The following is a 19,467-nucleotide window of genomic DNA, read 5'->3' on the forward strand; positions in this document are numbered from 1 at the left end:
GCCAGCAAAGGAGATAATTGGGCCACTGAATGTGTGCCAGCACCCTGCACACAGCCCCATCCCCTGCACGTTCCCTCAAACCTTTACAAAACATTTACATTTTTCAAATATTAAACCACTTCCCTTTTTGAAAAGCTATTAGCAGGAAGTTATGCTAAACCTTTATAAATAACTGCTTAGGTCTCAGCTGGAGTACTGTGTCCAATTCTGGTCACCGCTCTTTTGGAAGGATGTCAAGGACTTGGAGAGGGTGCGGAGATTTACTGGAAATGAGAGACCAGGGATGAGAGACTTCAGTTACTTGGAGAGACCCGAGAAGCTGGGGTTGTTCTCCTGAGAGCAGAGAAGGTTAAGAGATTTATTCTAGGTATTCAAACCATGAAGGGTTTTCAGAACAGAAGAATTAGGAGCAGGAGTAGGCCATTTGGCCCCTCGAGTCTATTCCTGCCATTCAATAAGATCATGGCTGATCTAACCATGGGCTCAGTTCCACTTCGCTGCCCGCTCCCCATAACCCTTCACTCCTTCATCATTCAAAAATCTGTCTATCTCCACCTTAAATATATTCAATGACCCAGCCTCCACAGCTCTCTGGGGCAGAGAATTCCACAGATTTACAACCCTCTGAGAGAAGAAATTCCTCCTCACCTCAGTTCTAAATGGACGGCCCCTTATTCTGAAACTATGCCCCCTAGTTCTAGATTCCCCCACGAGTGGAAACATCCTCTCTGCACTTACCTTGTCGAGTCCCTTCAGTATCTTATATGTTTCGATATGATCATCTCTCATTCTTCGAAACTCTAATGAGTATCAGCCCAACCTGCTCACCCTTTCTTCATGAGTCAACCCCCTCATCTCAGGAATCAACTTCTCTGAACTGCCTCCAATGCAAGTATTTCCCTCCTTAAATAAGGAGACCAAAACTGTACGCAGTACTCCAGGTGTGGACTCACCAATAATAACGCCACGGGATCTTTTGATAGAGTAAACCAGGAGAAGCTGTTTCCAGTGGCAAAAGGATCGGTAACCAGAAGAGACAGCTTTAAGGTAACTGGCAAAAGAACCAGAGGGGGAGATGAGGAGAATTTTTTTCACGCAGCGAGTTGTTGCGATCTGGAACGCACTGCTTGAAAGGATGGTGGAAGCAGATTCAATAGTATCTTAGAAAAGGGAATGCATACTTGAAGGGGGAACAATTTCAGGCTTATGGGGAAAGTGCAGGGGGGTGTGGGACTAATTGGATAACTCTACCAAATAGGCAGATTTTTGAGCGATAAGGGAGTAAAGGGTTATGAGGAGCGGGCAGGGAATGGAGCTGAGTCCATGATCAGATCAGTCATGATCTTATTAAATGGCGGAGCAGGCTCGAGGGGCCAAATGGCCTACTCCTGCTTCTATTTCTTATGTTCTTATGTGAAAGCAAACTCACAACCTGAGTGTGTTACAGGAGCCAGCTCAAGGATAAATCTGCCCCTCAAAATATGAGAAAGAAAAAAACATGCATTTATATAGCGCCTTTCACGACCTCAGGATGTCTCAAAGCGCTTTACAGCCAATGAAGTGCTTTTGGAGTGTGGTCACTGTTGTAATGTGGGAAATGCGGCAGCCAATTTGCGCACAGCAAGCTCCCACAAACAGCAACGTGATGATGATCAGATAATCTGTTTTAGGTGTTGATTGAGGGATAAATATTGGCCGGGACACCGGGGAGAACTCCCCTGATCTTCTTTGAAATAGTGCCATGGGATCTTTTGCGTCCACCTGAGAGGCAGACGGGGCCTTGGTTTAACGTCTCGTCCGAAGGCTGGCACCTCCGACAGTGTTACACATAGGAAGAGGCGGAGGTCATTCAGCCCCTTGAGCCTGTTTTGGCATTCAATTAGATCATGGCTGATCTGTATCTTAACTCCATTTACCCGCCTTGGTTCCATATCCTTTAATACCCTTACCTGACAAAAATGCATAAATCTCAGTTTTGACATTTTCAATTGACCCCCAGCCTCAACAGCTTTTGGGGGGCAAAGGGGTCCAGATTTCCACTTCCCTTCGAGTGAAGAACTGCTTCCTGACAGCAAGTGATGTTGCACACCCATGATTTCCTTCACCCGCCCCAGACCCGCCCACCTACCTTATTGGCGGCCTTGCCTTCTGTTGCCATGGCTTCAAGCTCTGGAATTCCCTCCCTAAACCTCTCCACCTCTCTTTCTCTCCCTCCTTCTTTAAGATACTCTCTTTGACCGAGCTTTTGGTCACCTATCCTGATATCGCTTTATGTGGTTCGGTGTCAATTATTGCCCAACTACGCTCCCGTGTAGCATCTTGGGACGTTTTACTGCGTTGAAGGTGCTATGAAGGGTTGTAAATCTATGGAATTCTCTGCCCCAGAGAGCTGTGGAAGCTGGGTCATTGAATATATTTAAGGCGGAGATAGACATATGTTTGAGCGATAAGGGAATAAACGGTTACGGGGAGCGGGCAGAGAAGTGGACCTGAGTCCATGATTGGATCAGCCATGATCTTATTAAATGGCAGGCTGTCCCGACCTGTGTGAGAAAACCACGGCAGGTCGGGGCTATAAATAGAGCTGGAGCGCCGGGCCCTGGAACATCATGGGTGAAGGTGCGGCGAATGGGGGTACGGGGCCCAGAAGAGCTGAGGGCCCAGGGGCAGCACGGGCCCAGCCCACATTGCGATATGTGTGCGCACTGGGTCCGTGCAGCAGAGCAGGTCTCCAGTCGTCTGGATAAAGGCCCAGCTCTGTCAAGCCCGTGTGGTGGCTGGTGTGCAAACGGCCATCCCACGTTAAAACAATCCACGCACAGGCATCTTCCACCTCCTCAACTGGAGTTCAGGACTGGAACATCGGGTCCTTCATTGAAACATCTGTGAACCCATGTGGAAGCAAGTCATCCTCGTTCGAGGAACCGCCTGTGATGATATGATTATGAAATGGCGGAGCAGGCTCAAGGGGTCAAATGGCTCACTCCTGCTCCTATTTCTTATGTTATGTAAATGCAAGTTGGCATTGTTGAAACACTTCAATAGCAGTTGCTTGGGAATATCTTGGGAAGGGGAGAAGAATAAATTTGCTGCATTATCCGGAAAAGAGAACCTCTGACCACTTACACTCGCACTCTTTAATGTCCATGTTGAACTGTTTTAAGGCTCCCATGGTGATCTGCTTGACCTCGGTATCCAGGATCAGCTGCAGCAGAGATGTTGAGAGGTGTTTGCAAGCGGACATACAGGCTGTCTGAGCTACCTTGCCCTGAAAAATCAAAGTAAAACTCCTATCAACCATTAAAGCCTCCATTCCTCAAATCCAGATCAACAAACAGAAAGGACCCGCTGAATTTTTTCCCAAATTAAAAATAGTCTGAATGTTCCAGTCTGTGTCTCTGCTTATGGAAAGAAATATAGGCATTAATGCAGGACCTCGCCAGAAACGCCACAATGTGCTACAATGAATAACTTGGAAGTGGAGTGGACTGTTATGGAGGCAAATACTGCACTCTTCAAGGAGAAGAGAGAGGCGGAGAGGGTTAGGGAAGCGGAGAGGATTAGGGAGGAGATTATAGAGCCTAGGACCTTGGCAGCAGAAGGCACGGCCACCAACGGCGGAGTGAAGAAAGTGGAGATGCACAAGAGGCCAGAATTGGAAGAGCGCAGTGATCTTTCTGCTCAAGTCCCTGGAGTGGGTTTGAAACCACAACTTTCTGAGTCGGTGAGGGTGCTACCCACTGAGCCACAACTGACACACAAGTGAAAGAAGGTGGGGACGGGCAAGAGGCCAGAATTGGAGGAGTGCAGAGATCTTGGAGGGTCGTGGGGCTGGAGGAGGTTACAGGGATAGGGAGGGGCAAGGCCATGGAGGGATCTGAACACAAGGGAGGTTGAACCTGCAGCCGCTCGATCAAGATAATTGACAAAAGTGAGGAAGTTATGCTAAATCATTACAAATTACAGGTTAGGTGTCAACTGCAGTGTGTGTCCAATTCTGGGCACCATACTCCAGGGAGGATGGACAGGTTTCCTTCCCAAAAGGAAATGAGTGAACCAATTGGGTACTTACAGCAATCCGACAACTTCATGGACACTTTTGCTGATTCTGGGCTTTTTATCTCATTTTTATTATAAAAATAGAATTCAAATTCTGACGAAGGGTCATTGACCCGCAACATTAACTCTGTTTCTCTCTCCACAGATGCTGCCTGACCCGCTGAGTATCTCCAGCATTTCCCGTTTTTATTTCAAATTTTCATACCGTCATGGTGGGATTTGAACGCATGTTCCAGACCTCTTCTGGATTAAGCAGATTGGGTGAGTGCTTTGCGGAACACCTCCGTTCAGTCCGTAAGCGTGACCCCGAGCTTCCGGTCGCCTGTCACTGTAATTCTCCGCTCCACTCCTACTCTGACATCTCTGTCCACGGCCTCCTACACTGTTCCAATGAAGCTTAACACAAGCTCGAGGAACAGCATCTCATCTGGGCAGCGCCGTAACCTGCAGGGTTACGGACCTAGGGCTGGTAATTGGGATTAGACTGGATGACCTTTTATTGGACGGAGCAGATATAATGGTAAGTATTGCAGGGAATCGAATACGGCCAGGGTGATCTCCTGGATGGGTCGGAGAGAAATTTTCCCAGATTTTCTTCTCCCTAAATTGGCCCGGGTTTTTATCTGGTTTTTGCCTCTCCCAGGAGATCACATGGCTCTGGTTGGGGTGGAGTGTAGAATGTTTCAGTCTAAGGGGTGTCGTAGTTGTGTGAGGCGGACTGGTTGGGCTGGGTGCTCTTTGCCTTTCCGTCATTGTTCATAGGTTTGTATGTAACCTTGAGGGCTGCTGACCGAGGGCCGTGCGGCTCTTTGTCGGCCAGCGCGGACACAATGGGCTGAAATGGCCTCCTTCTGCGTTGTAAATTTCTATGTTTCTATTCTATCTTTCGATGAGGCACTTTACAGCCTTCTGGACTCAACATCAAGTTCATCAATTTCAGATCATAACCTTGGCCCCTATTTTTTCAGATGGCAGCTGTTGGTGATTTTGATATTCCCATTTACACCTCCTCTAGACCCAGCTTTTGTTTCTTTACTTGTCCCATTACCATCTCCTTGTACCTTGCATGCACATCCATTTTGTCATTCAATCTCTCCTGCCTTTCACCCTATCACAAACCTCTTTTATTCTTTCCTCCCCTCCCCCAACCTCTGCACTTGCTTAAAACCTGTTACATCGCTAACTTTCTGCCGAAGGGTCATCGACCTGAAACGTTAACACTCTTTCTCTCTCCACAGATGCTGCCTGACCCGCTGAGTGTTTCCAGCATTTTTTGTTTTTATCTCTGGATTACTAATCCAGTAACAGTCTCCGACAATATTTACCTGAACGGATCATTAAGTTAGCATTTCCAACAAGGCAGCACTTCCTCAGTACTGCACTGGTGTGTCATTCTACGTTATGGGGCTATAAATAGAGCTGGAGCATCGGGCCCTGGAACAACGTGGGCGAAGGTGCGGCGAATGAAGGTACGGGGCCTCGAAGAGCCGAGGGCCCAGGTGCAGCACAGGCCAGCCCACACTGCGATATGTGTGTGCACTAGGTCCGTGCAGCAGAGCTGGTCTCCAGTCGTCCTGGTTAACCCTTGCCATTGGATAAAGACCTAGCTCTGTCAAGCCCGTGTGGTGGCTGGTGTGCAACGGTCACCCCACGTTAAAAAAATCCACGCACAGGCATCTTCCACCCCCTCAATTGGCGTTCAGGACTGGAACATCGGGTCCTTCATTGAAACATCTGTGAACTCATGTGGATGCAAGTTATCCTCGTTCGAGGGACCGCCTATGATGATGGTGACGATGGCCTGCACTAGAGTTTCTCATTCAGTGGCGAGAGTGCCACTAACTGAGCCAAGGTGACACCAATATGACTGGTCAATGCCAGAGGGAGGTTTTTAACGTGCTGAGCGTTCAGTCTGAATGTCTGGTCTCAAGAACATACTGCAATATATCCAGGGAGTTAACAACAACAACAATTTGCAGTTTTATAGCACCTTTAATGTAGTAAACACATCCCCAGGTGCTGCACAGGAGTGTATTCTGACAAATGTGACACCGAGCCACAAAGGAGATATTGGGACCGGTGGCCAGAGAATAGAAGAAAGAACGGTTACAGCACAGAAGGAGGCCATTCGGCCCGTCGAGCCCGTGCCGGCTCTCTGTAAGAGCACTTCAGCCAGTCCCACTTCCCCCGCCCTTTCCCCGTAGCCCTGCAAATTTTTTTCCTTCAGGTGTTTATCCAACTCCCTTTTGAAAGCCACGATTGAGTCTGCCTCCACCACCCTTTCAGGCAGCGCATTCCAGATCCTCACCACTCGCCGCGTAAAAAAGGTTTTTCTCATGTCGCCTTTGGTTCTTCTGCCAATCACCTTAAATCTGTGTCCTCTGGTTCTCCACCCTTCCACCAATGGTCTCTCTATCTACTCTGTCCAGACCCCTACTGATTTTGAACACCTCTATCAAATCTCCTCTCAGCCTTCTCTGCTCCAAGGAGAACAACCCCAGCTTCTCCAGTCTATCCACGTAACTGAAGTCCCTCATCCCTGGAACCATTCTTGTAATTTTTTTCTGCACCCTCTCTAAGGCCTTCACATCCTTCCTAAAGTGCGGGGCCCAGAATTGGACAAATACTCCAGTTGAGGCCAAACCCGTGTTTTATAAAATATCCTTGATACATCATTACTTCCTTGCTTTTGTACTCTATTCCTCTTTTTGTGAAATACCAGGATCCCGCATGCTTTTTTAGCTACTTTCTCAACCTGCCCTGCCACCTTCAACGAAAGGCTAGGTTTGAAGGAGCATCTTATAGAAGAGAGAGGTGGACCGACTTAGGAAGGAAATTGCAGAGCCTAGGGCCTAGGCAGCTGAAGGCAAGGCAGCCAATGGTATGGTGAAAGAAAAAGAAAGACTCACATTTGTATAGCTCCTTTTCACAACCACCAGCCATCCAAAACGCTTTACAGCCAATGAAGTACACTGTTGTAATGTAGAAAATGCTGTAATTTGCAGAAAGCAAGCTCCCACTATCAGCAATGTGATAATGATCAAATAATCTGTTTTTTTAAGTGATGGATAAGTAGTGGCCAGGACACCAGGATAACTCCCATGCTGTTCTTCGAAATAGTGCCTTACGATCTTTTACCTGAGAGAGCAGACAGGGCCTTGATTTAACATCTCATCTGAAAGACGGCACCTCCAACAGTGTAGCTCTCCCTCAGCACTGCACTGGAATGACAAGACAAGATTTTTCTGCTCAAGTCCCTGGAGTGGGACTTGAACCCACAACCTTCTGAGTCAGAAGCGAATGTGCTACACACTGAGCCACGGCTGACACACAAGTGAAGGAAGTTGGGGATGTGCAAGATCCAGAATTGGAGGAACGCTGAGACCTTGGGGGGGTTGTAGGGCTGGAGGAGGTTACAGAGATAGGGAGATGCGAGGCCATGGAGGGATCTGAACACAGGGAGGTTAGAACTCCCTTGACTCTTGGCTTGGTCAGGAAAGTTTAACGAGGATTCCCCTTTCTCAGTGACATAAGAACCTAAGAAATAGGAGCAGGAGTCGGCCATTTGGTCCCTCGAGCCTGCTCCGCCATTTAATAAGATCATGGCTGATCTGATCATGGACTCGGCTCCACTTCCCTGCCCGCTCCTCATAACCCTTCGCTCCCTTATCGTTCAAAAATCTGACTATCTCTGCCTTGAATATATTCAGTGACCCAGCCTCCACAGCTCTCTGGGACAGAAAATTCTAATAATTCACTACCTTCTGAGAGAAGAAATTCTTCCTCATCTTCGTCTTAAATGGGCGACCCCTTATTCTGATACTATGCCTCCAATTGTTATATTGCCCCACGAGGGGAAACATCCTCTCAGCGTCTACCTTGTCGAGCCCCCTCAGAATCTTACATGTTTCAATAAGATCACCTCTCATTCTCCTAAACTCCAATGAGTACAGGCCCAACCTGCTCAACCTTTCTGCGTTAAGTCGACCCCTTCATCTCAGGAATCAACCGAGTGAACCTTCTCTGAACTGCCGCACATTGGCTGTGGATCGGATCTGGCTCGCTGCTGACAATGGGGAAAGAAGTGGAGAGGGGTGGGGAGGAGGAGAGCGGAAAACCAATGCCTTTGGGACCGAGGCAGAAGAAACAGTTAGCAGTTTCAGAATAGAACACCAGAAACCCGGTGGAACCCCGTTGGACACAGCATTGACCGGACAGGGAGACGCAACATGTATTCCTCCTTCAGTAGGGCAAAGGGTTAATAGTTAATTTGTGACATTGGTTGCTAAGAATAATAAAAAAAAGCAAGTATTTCCATGTGTGTGCAAATCAATTAAATAAGTAGAGATCTTTGTATTGGGGCACGAGGCCAGGACAGTACTTCCAACATGATGTGGCCCCCCATTTCCTACACAGGCATCACTGCATTCCAGGAAAAGCTCCCTCAAACTCGTAACTGAAACCCTTTATAGCTGCAGCATTATTAGGCCCAGGCAGTACGAACCTTGACCATCGGTGCCCTTAGGAGATTGTAATCAGTGTCGGGCTGCACTTTGAAGCACCGGCGAGGTACGCAATTACTGACTGATCTTTGGGGACAGACGGTGTCACTCTGACTGTGGCACGTGTGGCTTCCCCCAAAGTCCTTTCGCCCACCACGACTTCTGCTGCCCCTGGATAGATGGGTTCCCCACCAGTACTGCTGCCCTTGTGTATATATATATATATATATATAAAGAAAGACTTGCAATTTCTACAGCGCCTTTCAGGACCACCGGATGTCACAAAGTGCTTTACATTAGTACTTTTGGAGGGTAGTCACCTGTTGCAATGTAGGAAACGCCAGCAGTCACTTTGAGCACAGCAAGCTCCCACAAACAGCAATGTGATAACGACCGGATAATCTGTTGTAGTGATGTTGACTGAGAGATAAATATTAGCACAGGACACCGGGAATAACTCCCTTGCTCTTCTTTGAAATAGTGCCGTGGGATCTTTCCCGCCCATCTGAGGGAGCAGACGGGGCCTCGGGTTTAATGTCTCATCCGAAAGATGGTTCCCCTGAGTACTACTGCCCTTTTACATACAAGCGTGCGGCAAACCAGTCTCACCCTCCCTTGCCCTCAACGACTATCTGTCCCACCTGTGACAAGAACTGTGGTTCTCGTATTGGACTGTTCAGTCACCAAAGGACTCATTTTTAGAGTGGAAGCAAGTCTTCCTCGAGTCCGAGGGACTGCCTATGATGATGATGATGACTCATCCAGGCAAGTGAAGTGTATTTCATCTCACATTCAGTATAGACAGGGGTCGGGTGGGGGGGGGGGGGACAGCGGCGATGGGGGTTCAATCCTGGTCTGTGTGCGACGCCCGGAAGTACTCAACCCTCCCTGGCACAAAGAGACTTCCATTGTCAGGAACGCAGGGACATTACAGAAGGTCGCACGGTTTGGTGTCTCGTGCCATCGTGGTAGAATCTCGAGCCGACGAATCCCCGCGGGATTAACGTACAGAGCCCGTCTCCGCTGGGCTGCCCTTGTGGAGCCGCAGGTTGGAGGTGAAGTGCATCCCAAGATTGGGGCGCAGAAAAGGGTCGCCCTCCGCCTATTGTCCTTTCAGCGGCTCGGAGATGGATCCTAAATGTCAAGGTGCTCAATTCCGGCACCTTAACCGGCGAATGTGGCCCCGAGATAAAGAATGGGGTGTGAAGTATAAAAGCAGGGAAGTCTTGCTACAACTGTACAGGGCGTTGGTGAGGACACACCTGGAGTACTGCGTACAGTTTTGGTCTCTGAATTTAAGGAGGGGTATACTTGCATTGGAGACTGTTCAGAGAAGGTTCACTAGGTGATTCCTGAGATGAGGGGGTTGACTTATGAAGATAGGTTGAGTAGGTTGAGTCTGTACTCATTGGACTTTAGAAGGAGAGGTGATCTTATTGAAACGTATAAGATACTGAGGGGGCTCGACAAGGCAGATGCAGAGAGGATATTTCCCCTCGTGGGGGAATCTAGAACTTGGGGACATAGTTTAAGAATAAGGAGCCGCTCATTTAGAACTGAGATGAGGAGGAATTTCTTCTCTCAGAGAGTCGTGAATCTGTGGAATTCTCTGCCCCAGAGAGCTGTGGAGGCTGGGTCATTGAATATATTTAAGGCGGAGATAGACAGATTTTTGAGCGATAAGGGAGTAAAGGGTTATGGGGAGCGGGCAGGGAAGTGGAGCTGAGTCCATGATCAGATCAGCCTTGATCATATTAAATGGCGGAGCAGGCTCGAGGGGCCGTATGGTCTACTCCTGCTCCTATTTCTTATGTTCTTAATGGGAGAGGAAGATAAACACTGTGGGAGGGAAGGAATGTGCAGTATAATTTTTGGTATAAAATGTTTACAGAGCTGCAATGGTCAATAACTAGAATGCTGGTGGTCTCCCCCCTTGGACCCTATTCCTTTATTTATGGGATTTGTCTTAACCACCATTTCTGTACGCTAAACAATAGGGAATTTGCCCCATTGTCTGTGCTGATTTCATCAAACCCACCCAGGGCAGCACTGGTCTCAGCCAAAGAGGAGAAAATCAACCACTCACTTCAGTTCATGATCCAGCAGCCTGTGCTGAGAGTAAGGAATGAACTTGTATGTCACACCTCGCTATATCCTTGGGGCGTCCGGAAGTGCTATGCGTTCAAAAACAACTTGTATTTATATAGCGCCTTTAACATCGTAAAACGTCCCCAGGCGCTTCACAGGAGCGCTATCAGAGAGAAATCTGACACCGATCCACACAAGGACATATTAGGGCAGAATTGAGGTAGGTTTTTAAGGGGCGTCTTAAAGGAGGAAAGAGAGGTAGAGAGGTTTAGGAGGGAATTCCAGAACTTAGGGCCCTGACAGCTGAAGGCATGGCCACCGATGGTTCAGCGATGCAAAAAAGGGCAGAATTAGAGGAGTGCAGATATCTCGGGGGGGTTGTAGGGCTGGAGGAGATTTGGGAGATAGGAAGGGGCGAGGCCATGGAGGGATTTGAAAACAAGGACAAGAATTTTGAAATCGAGGTGTTGCTTAGCCGGGAGCCAATGTAAGTCAGCGAGCACAGAGGTGATGGGACACGGGCAGCTGAGTTTTGGAAGACCTCAAGTTTACGGAGGCTAGAACGTGGGAGGTCAGCCAGGGGTGAGTTGGAATAGTCAAGTCTAGAGGCAACAAAGGCATGGATGAGGGCTCCAGCAGCGGATGAGCTGAGGCAGGGATGGAGTTGGACGATGTTCAGGAGGTGGAAGTAGGCAGTTTTAGTTATGGTGCTGATATGTGGTCGGAAGCCCATCTCGGGGTCAAATATGACACCAAAGCTGTGAACAGTGTGGTTCAGCCTTAGACTTGCCAGGGAGAGGGATGGAGTCAGTGGCTAAGGAACGAAGTTTGTGGTGGGGACCGAAGCTAATGGCTTCAATTCATTACTATCTAGAAGGCCGACCATCCTCCGTTCAGGACTGCAAAGGATGAGCAATAAATGCGGCTTATTCAGCTTTGTCCACACCCCGAGAATAAATAAATAAAAGTCACTGTTACCTGGACAAAGGGCGGCACAATTCGCGCACAGCAAATTCATCTATTTTCTGGCGGGGTTTGTTGAGGGAGGAAGGGAGCTTGAGTGTTGTTACAGCTGCACCCAACCAGGCAAGGAGAGTTAACTGGGAGTTCTCCTGGTCCAGTGGATACTTTTCCTTCCCTCTGGCAATGCAGCACTCCCTCAGTACTGCGCTGAAGGGTCAGCCTCGGTCAAGTTGCAGAGTGGGAGTGTGTGACCCCCCCTGAGCCAACACACGTGTGTTTTGTGTGCGAGTGTGCTTGTGTGCATAATTTGTTTGATTCGTTCACGGGATGTGGGTGTCGCTGGCAAGGCCGGCATTTATTGCCCATCCCTAATTGCCCCTTGAGAAGGTGGTGGTGAGCCGCCTTCTTGAACCGCTGCAGTCCGTGTGGTGAAGGTGCTCCCACAGTGCTGTTCGGGAGGGAGTTCCAGGATTTTGATCCAGCGACGATGATAGAACGGTGATATATTTCCAAGTCTGGATGGTGTGTTACTTGGAGGGGAACATGGAGGTGGTGGTGTTACCATGCGCCTGCTGCCCTTGTCCTTCTAGGTGGTAGAGGTCGAGGGTTTGGGAGGTATACGTGAGAGAGAGAGAGAGAGAGAGAGAAAAAAATAGAAAATGAATACTGGGTGAAGAGAGAATCAAGCTGAACTTTGATGCTTTCACCATCAAACAGCCTTCTGCTACTCACTATAGAGGCCCACACACGTAGAATGGCCACTTGGGTGAGGTACCAGAGGGTGATTAGTGCTGGTGGAGCTGCACTCCAACAACAGTCGGCACTTTAAGGAGAGTAGGGGCAGTAATTGTCTGAAAGAAACCCCAGTTTCCTCTCTGTGAGTACCAGCACAGAGCTAAAAAGAGGTGCTCTCAAATATTATTGTTGACTATACACATCCATCTGCTTCAACTGTGTCATTGAAAGGGAATCTCCTGAATAGTTGGTCTGCATTAACAAAGACCCCCTTGCCCAATTACACGAGGTACAGTTCCACTGCCGTTAACCATCAAAGTACCAACTCTTTGTAGTTTTTTTTCCCCCTCAAAAAAAAAAATGAAACGTACTCTTGTTTTTCATCTTCAAGCATCTGGAAACCTTCTTCACTGCGGCTTCCTAATTCCGACTGCTATTAAATGGAATTGGAATAGAACCGCAAAACATTTCTTCATTTGTGGCGTTCATAAGTGGTCCCTGTCCCACCACAGCCTTCTGGCCCTCAGACTTGAACTTTGGCTCCTCCCTGCCCGCTCCTCACCACCGCTCCGAGTTTCTCCTAATCTCTGCCAGACCTGCGCAACCCAAACTCCCTCACGTCAGCCCTTTGGCTGCCGTACCAAGAGGGATCCCAGCCCATCACTTCTTTCTTACTTTCGGCCTCTCTCAGGTCTCTTTATCTCCTTTCTCTTTATTGCACGGGGGGATGGAGTATAGAAACATAGAAATCTATAGCGCTGTTTCGGCCCATCGTGTCCGCGCCGGCCGACAAAGAGCCGCACGGCCCTCGGTCAGCAGCCCTGAAGGTTACATATAAACCCATGAACAATGAACAATGGCGGAAAGGTAAAGAGCAACCGGCCCAACCAGTCCGCGCCACACAACTGCGACACCCCTTACACTGAAACATTCTACACTCCACCCCAACCGGAGCCATGTGATCTCCTGGGAGAGGCAAAAAAGAAACAGATACAAACCCAGGCCAGCTGAGGAAAAAAATCTGGGAAAATTCCTCTCCGACCCATCCAAGCGATCGAAACTAGTCCAGGAGACCACCCTGGCCGTGTTCGATTCCCTGAAGTACGTACCATCGTATCTGCGCCAGCCAACATGAGGTTATCCAGTCTAATCCTACTTACCAGCTCTAGGTCCATAACCCTGCAGGTTACGGCACTTTAAGTGCCCATCCGAGCACCTTTTAAATGTGGTGAGGGTTTCTGCATCCACCACTCTTCCAGGCAGTGAGTTCCAGACCCCCACAATCCTCTGCATGAAGAAGCCCCCCCTCAAATCCCCTCTGAACCTTCCACCAACCACCTTAAAACTATGCCACCTCGTAATTGACCCCTCCACCAACGGAAACACGCCCTTGCGATCTATGATATCCATTCCCCTCAAAATTTTACACACCTCAATGAGGTCTCCTCTCAGCCTCCTCTGTTTCAATGAGAACAAACCCAGCCTTACTCATAGCTAAGATTTTCTATTCCAGGCAGCATCCTAGTAAATCTCCTCTGCACCATCTCGAGTGCAATCATGTCCTTCTTATAATATGGCAACCAAAACTGCACGTAGTACTCTAACCAGAGTATTATACAATTTAAGCATAACCTCCCTGCTCTTGTATTCTATGCCTCGGCCAATAAAGGCAAGCATTCTGTATGCCTTCTTAACCACCTTATCCAACTGGTTTGCTACTTTCAGGGATCTGTGGACAAGCACTCCAAGATCCCTTTGTTCATCTTCACTTCTAAGTGGCCCACTGTTTAATGTGTATACCCTTTCCTTATTAGCCCTCCCCAAGTGCATTATCTCACACTTCTCCGAATTAAATTCCATTTGCCATTGCTCTGCCCACCTGACCAGTAGATTGATATCCTGCTGCAGCTCATGACTTTCCTCTTCATTATCAACCACATAGCCAATTTTAGTGTCATCTGCAAACTTCTTAATCATACCCACTATATTCAAATCTAGATCAATAGCAGCATAAAAGCAGGAAAGTCCTGCTACAACTGTACAGGGCGTTGGTGAGACCACACCTGGAGTACTGCGTACAGTTTTGGTACAGTTTTGGTCTCTGTATTTACATTGGAGGTAGTTCAGAGAAGGTTCACGAGGTTGATTCCTGAGATGAAGCGGTTGTCTTATGAAGAAAGGTTGAGTAGGTTGGACCTATACTCATTGGAGTTCAGAAAAAAGAGAGCTGATCTTATTGAAATGTATAAGATTCTGAGGAGGCAAGACAGGGTAGATGCAGAGAGGATATTTCCCCTCGTGGGGGAATCGAGAATGAGGGGGCAGAGTTTCAGAATAAGGGGTCGCGCATTTAAAACGGAAATGAGTAAGAATTTCTTCTATTGTGACTCTTTAGAATTCTCTATCCCAGAGAGCTGTGGGGGCTGGGTCATTGAATATATTTAAGGTGGAGATAGACAGATTTTTGAATGATAAGGGAGTTAAGGGTTATGGGGAGCGGGCAGGGAAGTGGAGTTGAGGCCAAGATCAGATCAGCCATGATCTTATTGAATGGGGGAGCAGGCTCGAGGAGTCAAATTGCCGACTCCGGCTTCTATTTCTTATGTTCTTATGTTTCTCCTTCCCTTCTACTCACTTGGCTATGTCACTTTGCATCCTTACCTAACGACCATGTCTCTCTCGACCCTTCCTTACCTAAGGCAGGATATATCTGTCATTGAGGGAGTGCAACAAAGGTTCACCAGACTGATTCCTGGGATGGTGGGATTGTCCTACGAGGAGAGATTGACGAGATCTAAATTCCCTAGAGTTTAGAAGAATGGGAGGTGATCTCATTGAAACAGACAAAATACTTACAGGGCTTGACAGGGTGGATACAGGAGAATGTTTCCTCTGGCTGAGGAGTCTAGATCCAGGGGTCACTGTCTCAGAATAAGGGGTCGGCCATTTCGGACTGAGATGAGGAGAAACTTCTTCACTCAGAGGGTGGTGAATCTTTGGAATTATCTATCCCAGAGGGCTGTGGATGCTCAGTCGTTCAGAATATTCAAGACAGAGATTGATAGATTTTTGGATTCGAAGGGAATCAAGGGATATGGGGTTAGTGCAGGAAAGTGGAGTTGAGGTAGAAGATCAGCTATAGTCTCATTGAATGGCGGAGAAGGCTCGATGGGCCGAATGGCCTATTCCTACTCCTAATTCTCATGTTCTTATGTTCCACTGCCTCGGTGTTATCCGAAGCCATCACCTGCTGCCCCCGTCGCCAAATCTACCCACCTACCGGGCTACGGACCAAGAGCTGGAAAGTGGGATTAGGCTGAATAGCTTTGTCGGCCGGCGCGGACATGATGGGCCGAAATGGCCTTTTTCCATGCTGCAAATTTCTATGATATTCAAGACAGAGATCAAGAGTTTTTTGGATACTATGGGAATCAAGGGATATGGGGTTATTGTGGGAAGGTGGAGTTGAGTTAAAGATCAACTAGGATCTTATTGAATGGTGGAGCAGGCTCAAAGGTCCATATCGCCTACTCCTGCTCCTAATTCTATTGTTCATTACTACTTAACACCTAGCTGGGACGTAGCACCCAGCTTACTCACTTGACAGATAGCAAGAGTTTCTCTAGGTATATAAAAAGATAAAGAGTGGCTAAAGTAAATGTTGGTCCCTTAGCGGACGAGACCAGGGAATTAGTAATGGGGAACATGGAGATGGCAGAAACTCTAAACAAGTATTTTGTATCAGTTTTTACGGTAGAGGACACTAACAATATTCCAACAGTGGATAGTCAAGGGGCGATGAGGGGGAGGAACTTAACACAATCACAATCACTAAGGAGACGGTACTCAGTAAGATAATGGGTCTAAAAGCGGATAAATCCCCTGGACCTGATGGCTTGCATCCTCGGGTCTTAAAAGAAGTAGTGGCAGGGATAGTGGATGCATTGGTTGTAATTTACCAAAATTCCTTGGATTCTGGGGAGGTCCCAGCAGATTAGAAAACTGAAAATGTAATGCCCCTATTCAAAAAAGGAGGCAGACAAAAAGCAGGAAACTATAGACCAGTTAGCCTAACATCTGTGGTTGGGAAAATGTTGGAGTCCATTATTAAAGAAGCAGTAATAGGACATTTGGAAAAGCAAAATTCGGTCAGGCAGAGTCAGCATGGATTTATGAAGGGAAGTCATGTTTGACAAATTTGCTGGAATTCTTTGTGGATATAACGAACAGGGTGGATAAAGGGGAACCAGTGGATGTGGTGTATTTGACAAGGCATTTGACAAGATGCCATATAAAAGGCTACTGCACAAGATAAAAGTTCACGGGGTTGGGGGTAATATATTAGCATGGATAGAGGATTGGCTAACGAACAGAAAACAGAGAGTCGGGATAAATGGTTCATTCTCTGGCTGGCAATCAGTAACTAGTGGGGTGCCGCAGGGATCAGTGCTGGGACCCCAACTATTTACAATCTATATTAACAACTTGGAAGAAGGAACTGAGTGTAATGTAGCCAAGTTTGCTGACGATACAAAGATGGGAGGAAAAATGTGTGAGGAGGACATAAAAAAGCTGCAAAAGGACATAGACAGGCTAAGCGAGTGGGCAAAAATTTGGCAGATGGAGTATAATGTTGGAAAGTGTGGCAGAAAAAAATCAAAGAGTAAGTTATTATTTAAATGGAGAAAGATTGCAAAGTGCTGCAGTACAGCGGGACTTGTGCATGAAACACAAAAGGATAGTATGCAGGTACAGCAAGTGATCAGGAAGGCCAATGGAATCTTGGCCTTTAATGCAAAGGGGATGGAATATAAAAGCAGGGAAGTCTTGATATAGCTGTGCAGGGTATTGGTGAGGCCACACCTGGAATACTACGTGCAGTTTTGGTTTCCATATTTACGAAAGGATATACTTGGTTTGGAGGCAGTTCAGAGAAGGTTCACTAGGTTGATTCCGGGATGAGGGGGTTGACTTATGAGGAAAGGTTGAGTAGGTTGGGCCCCTACTCATTGGAATTCAGAAGAATGAGAGGTGATCTTATCGAAACGTATAAGATTATGAGGGGGCTTGACAAGGTGGATGCAGAGAGGATGTTTCCACTGGTGGGGGAGACTAGAACTAGAGGGCATGATCTTAGAATAAGGGGCCGCCATTTAAAACTGAGATGAAGAGAAATTTCTTCTCTCAGAGGGTTGTAAATCTGTGGAATTCGCTGCCTCAGAGAGCTGTGGAAGCTGGGACATTGAATAAATTTAAGACAGAGATAGACAGTTTCTTAACCGATAAGGGGATAAGGGGTTATGGGGAGCGGGCAGGGAAGTGGAGCTGAGTCCATGATCAGATCAGCCATGATCTTATTAAATGGCGGAGCAGGCTCGAGGGGCTGTATGGCCTACTCCTGCTCCTAGATCTTATGTTCTTCTGACTTGTGAAAGGTCAGCTGAGCCAACTAGGTATTGGACGGCAGCTATGAATATAGACAGACGTCTATGACTGCAGAGGCTGATTTCATCTCAGCAGTTCCAAATGCACAATCTCTCCAAAAATAAAAAGGTCCTGCTTAGCACGCTTTTTATTCAGTATTTCATGAGATTCCGGCGTCTCCAGAACCTGCACAGACTTGCTGAAGAATTTGCTTGGGCTTTTCTGCATGTTTTTGAGAATCTCATCATAATTTTTGTACCTGTTTTGGTACAGGAGAACCTGATGGTATCCATTCAGACTCTCTCACACAGCCTGCCCGGTGGAATGTTAATTTTTTTGAACCGTAAGTTTAACTTTCGTTGTTATTTTTTTAATTCATTCTCGGGATGTGGGTGTCGCTGGCAAGGCCAGCATTTATTACCCGCATTTATTACCCATCCCCAATTGCCCTTGAGAAGGTGGTGGTGAGCGGCTTTCTGGAACCGCTGCAGTCCGTGTGGTGAAGGTGCTCCCACAGATGATGTGATGGTGGGAGTTCCAGGATTTTGACCCAGCGACAATGAAGGAACGGCAATATACAGGAATATAGCAACAGGAGTAGGCCATTCAGCCCCTTGAGCCTGTTCCGCCATTTGATGAGATTAGGACTGATCTGCGACCTACCTCCATATACCCGCCTTTGGCCCCCATATCTCTGATCATACACATACAGAGACTGTAATTCCCGTATTGGACTGTTCAGTCACCGAAGAACTCACTTTTAGAGTGGAGGCAAGTCTTCCTCGATTTCGAGGGACTGCCTATAATGACGATGATGATGATTTGGTCCCTATCCCTTAATACCTTTGGTTAACAAAAAGCTATCAATCTCCAATTTAAAATTAGCAATTGATCCAAAAGACAGCACCCCCGACAGTGCAGCACTCCCTCAGTACAGCACTGGAGTGTCAGCCTGGATTTATGTGCTCAAGTCTCTGGAGAGGTACTTGAACCCACAATCTTTTGACTCAGAGGTGAGGGTACTACCGGCTAACACTACTAAAGACACTGCCTGTGCGCTGCTGTAGACACTCAAGTGGCAAGTTCAGTGCACAATTGATGCTTAAGTTATTGAATCTCAGTCAGGAGACTGAGCGAATATTCAGCCAGGACCCCAGCTCCCGATTCACGTGGCATCGGCAGGATTGGATTCAGCCCGTAACACGCACAGCTCACGGGCACTCGCTCTTCAGGCTCTCACACGAGATACCAGAGGGCAACTGATGCCAAGGAGTCAGCACCTTCAGCACGCAGGGTCGCCGTCGAGGTCCTCCGATTTCCCAGGGGTGTGGGTTGAGGGTTTTAGTGAGACACGGGATGTATGGGCCATTGTTCGGAACCGCTTCGCAACCAATCAGACTTCAGGAAATTGAGCGTGGATTTGTTTAATTTTATTTATAGTTACGACCTTTTAAACTCCTCAGATCCCTGGATCAGGAATAACACAAGCGAGGCCGGGGCTGTAATCAGAGAGTGTCCTCAGTGCTAACAGTAGCGCGGTTGTTTGAAAAGTTACAAATATGTTAACAATTACAGGGGGGAGCGGGGACCCGAGAGTCTGTGCCGTTAATTATGGAGCCCGGTTATCAAAGGACTCGTTAACAAAGGTACCAATAAAATCACTGTTAAAATAAACACATTAATCTCGGAATACAGT

The 19,467-nt window shown here is 47.6% G+C and overlaps 1 protein-coding gene across 5 annotated transcripts in view; it reads right to left on the minus strand.

The window, feature by feature from the left end:
- LOC139235688 (exocyst complex component 6B-like) overlaps positions 1–19,467 on the minus strand; it is a 780,151-nt gene that overhangs the window by 182,790 nt on the left and 577,894 nt on the right. For 3 of the 5 annotated variants that reach the window (XM_070866730.1, XM_070866738.1, XM_070866746.1), the window contains exon 19: positions 3,127–3,268. The exons of the other annotated variants lie outside the window; for them this stretch is intronic. In XM_070866730.1, the coding sequence (XP_070722831.1) occupies positions 3,127–3,268 (142 nt within the window). The remainder of the gene's footprint in view (positions 1–3,126; positions 3,269–19,467) is intronic. 5 annotated transcript variants of the gene reach the window in all.

This window comes from Pristiophorus japonicus, chromosome 2 (assembly GCF_044704955.1).
Source record: "Pristiophorus japonicus isolate sPriJap1 chromosome 2, sPriJap1.hap1, whole genome shotgun sequence".
NCBI classification, from domain to species: domain Eukaryota; kingdom Metazoa; phylum Chordata; class Chondrichthyes; family Pristiophoridae; genus Pristiophorus; species Pristiophorus japonicus.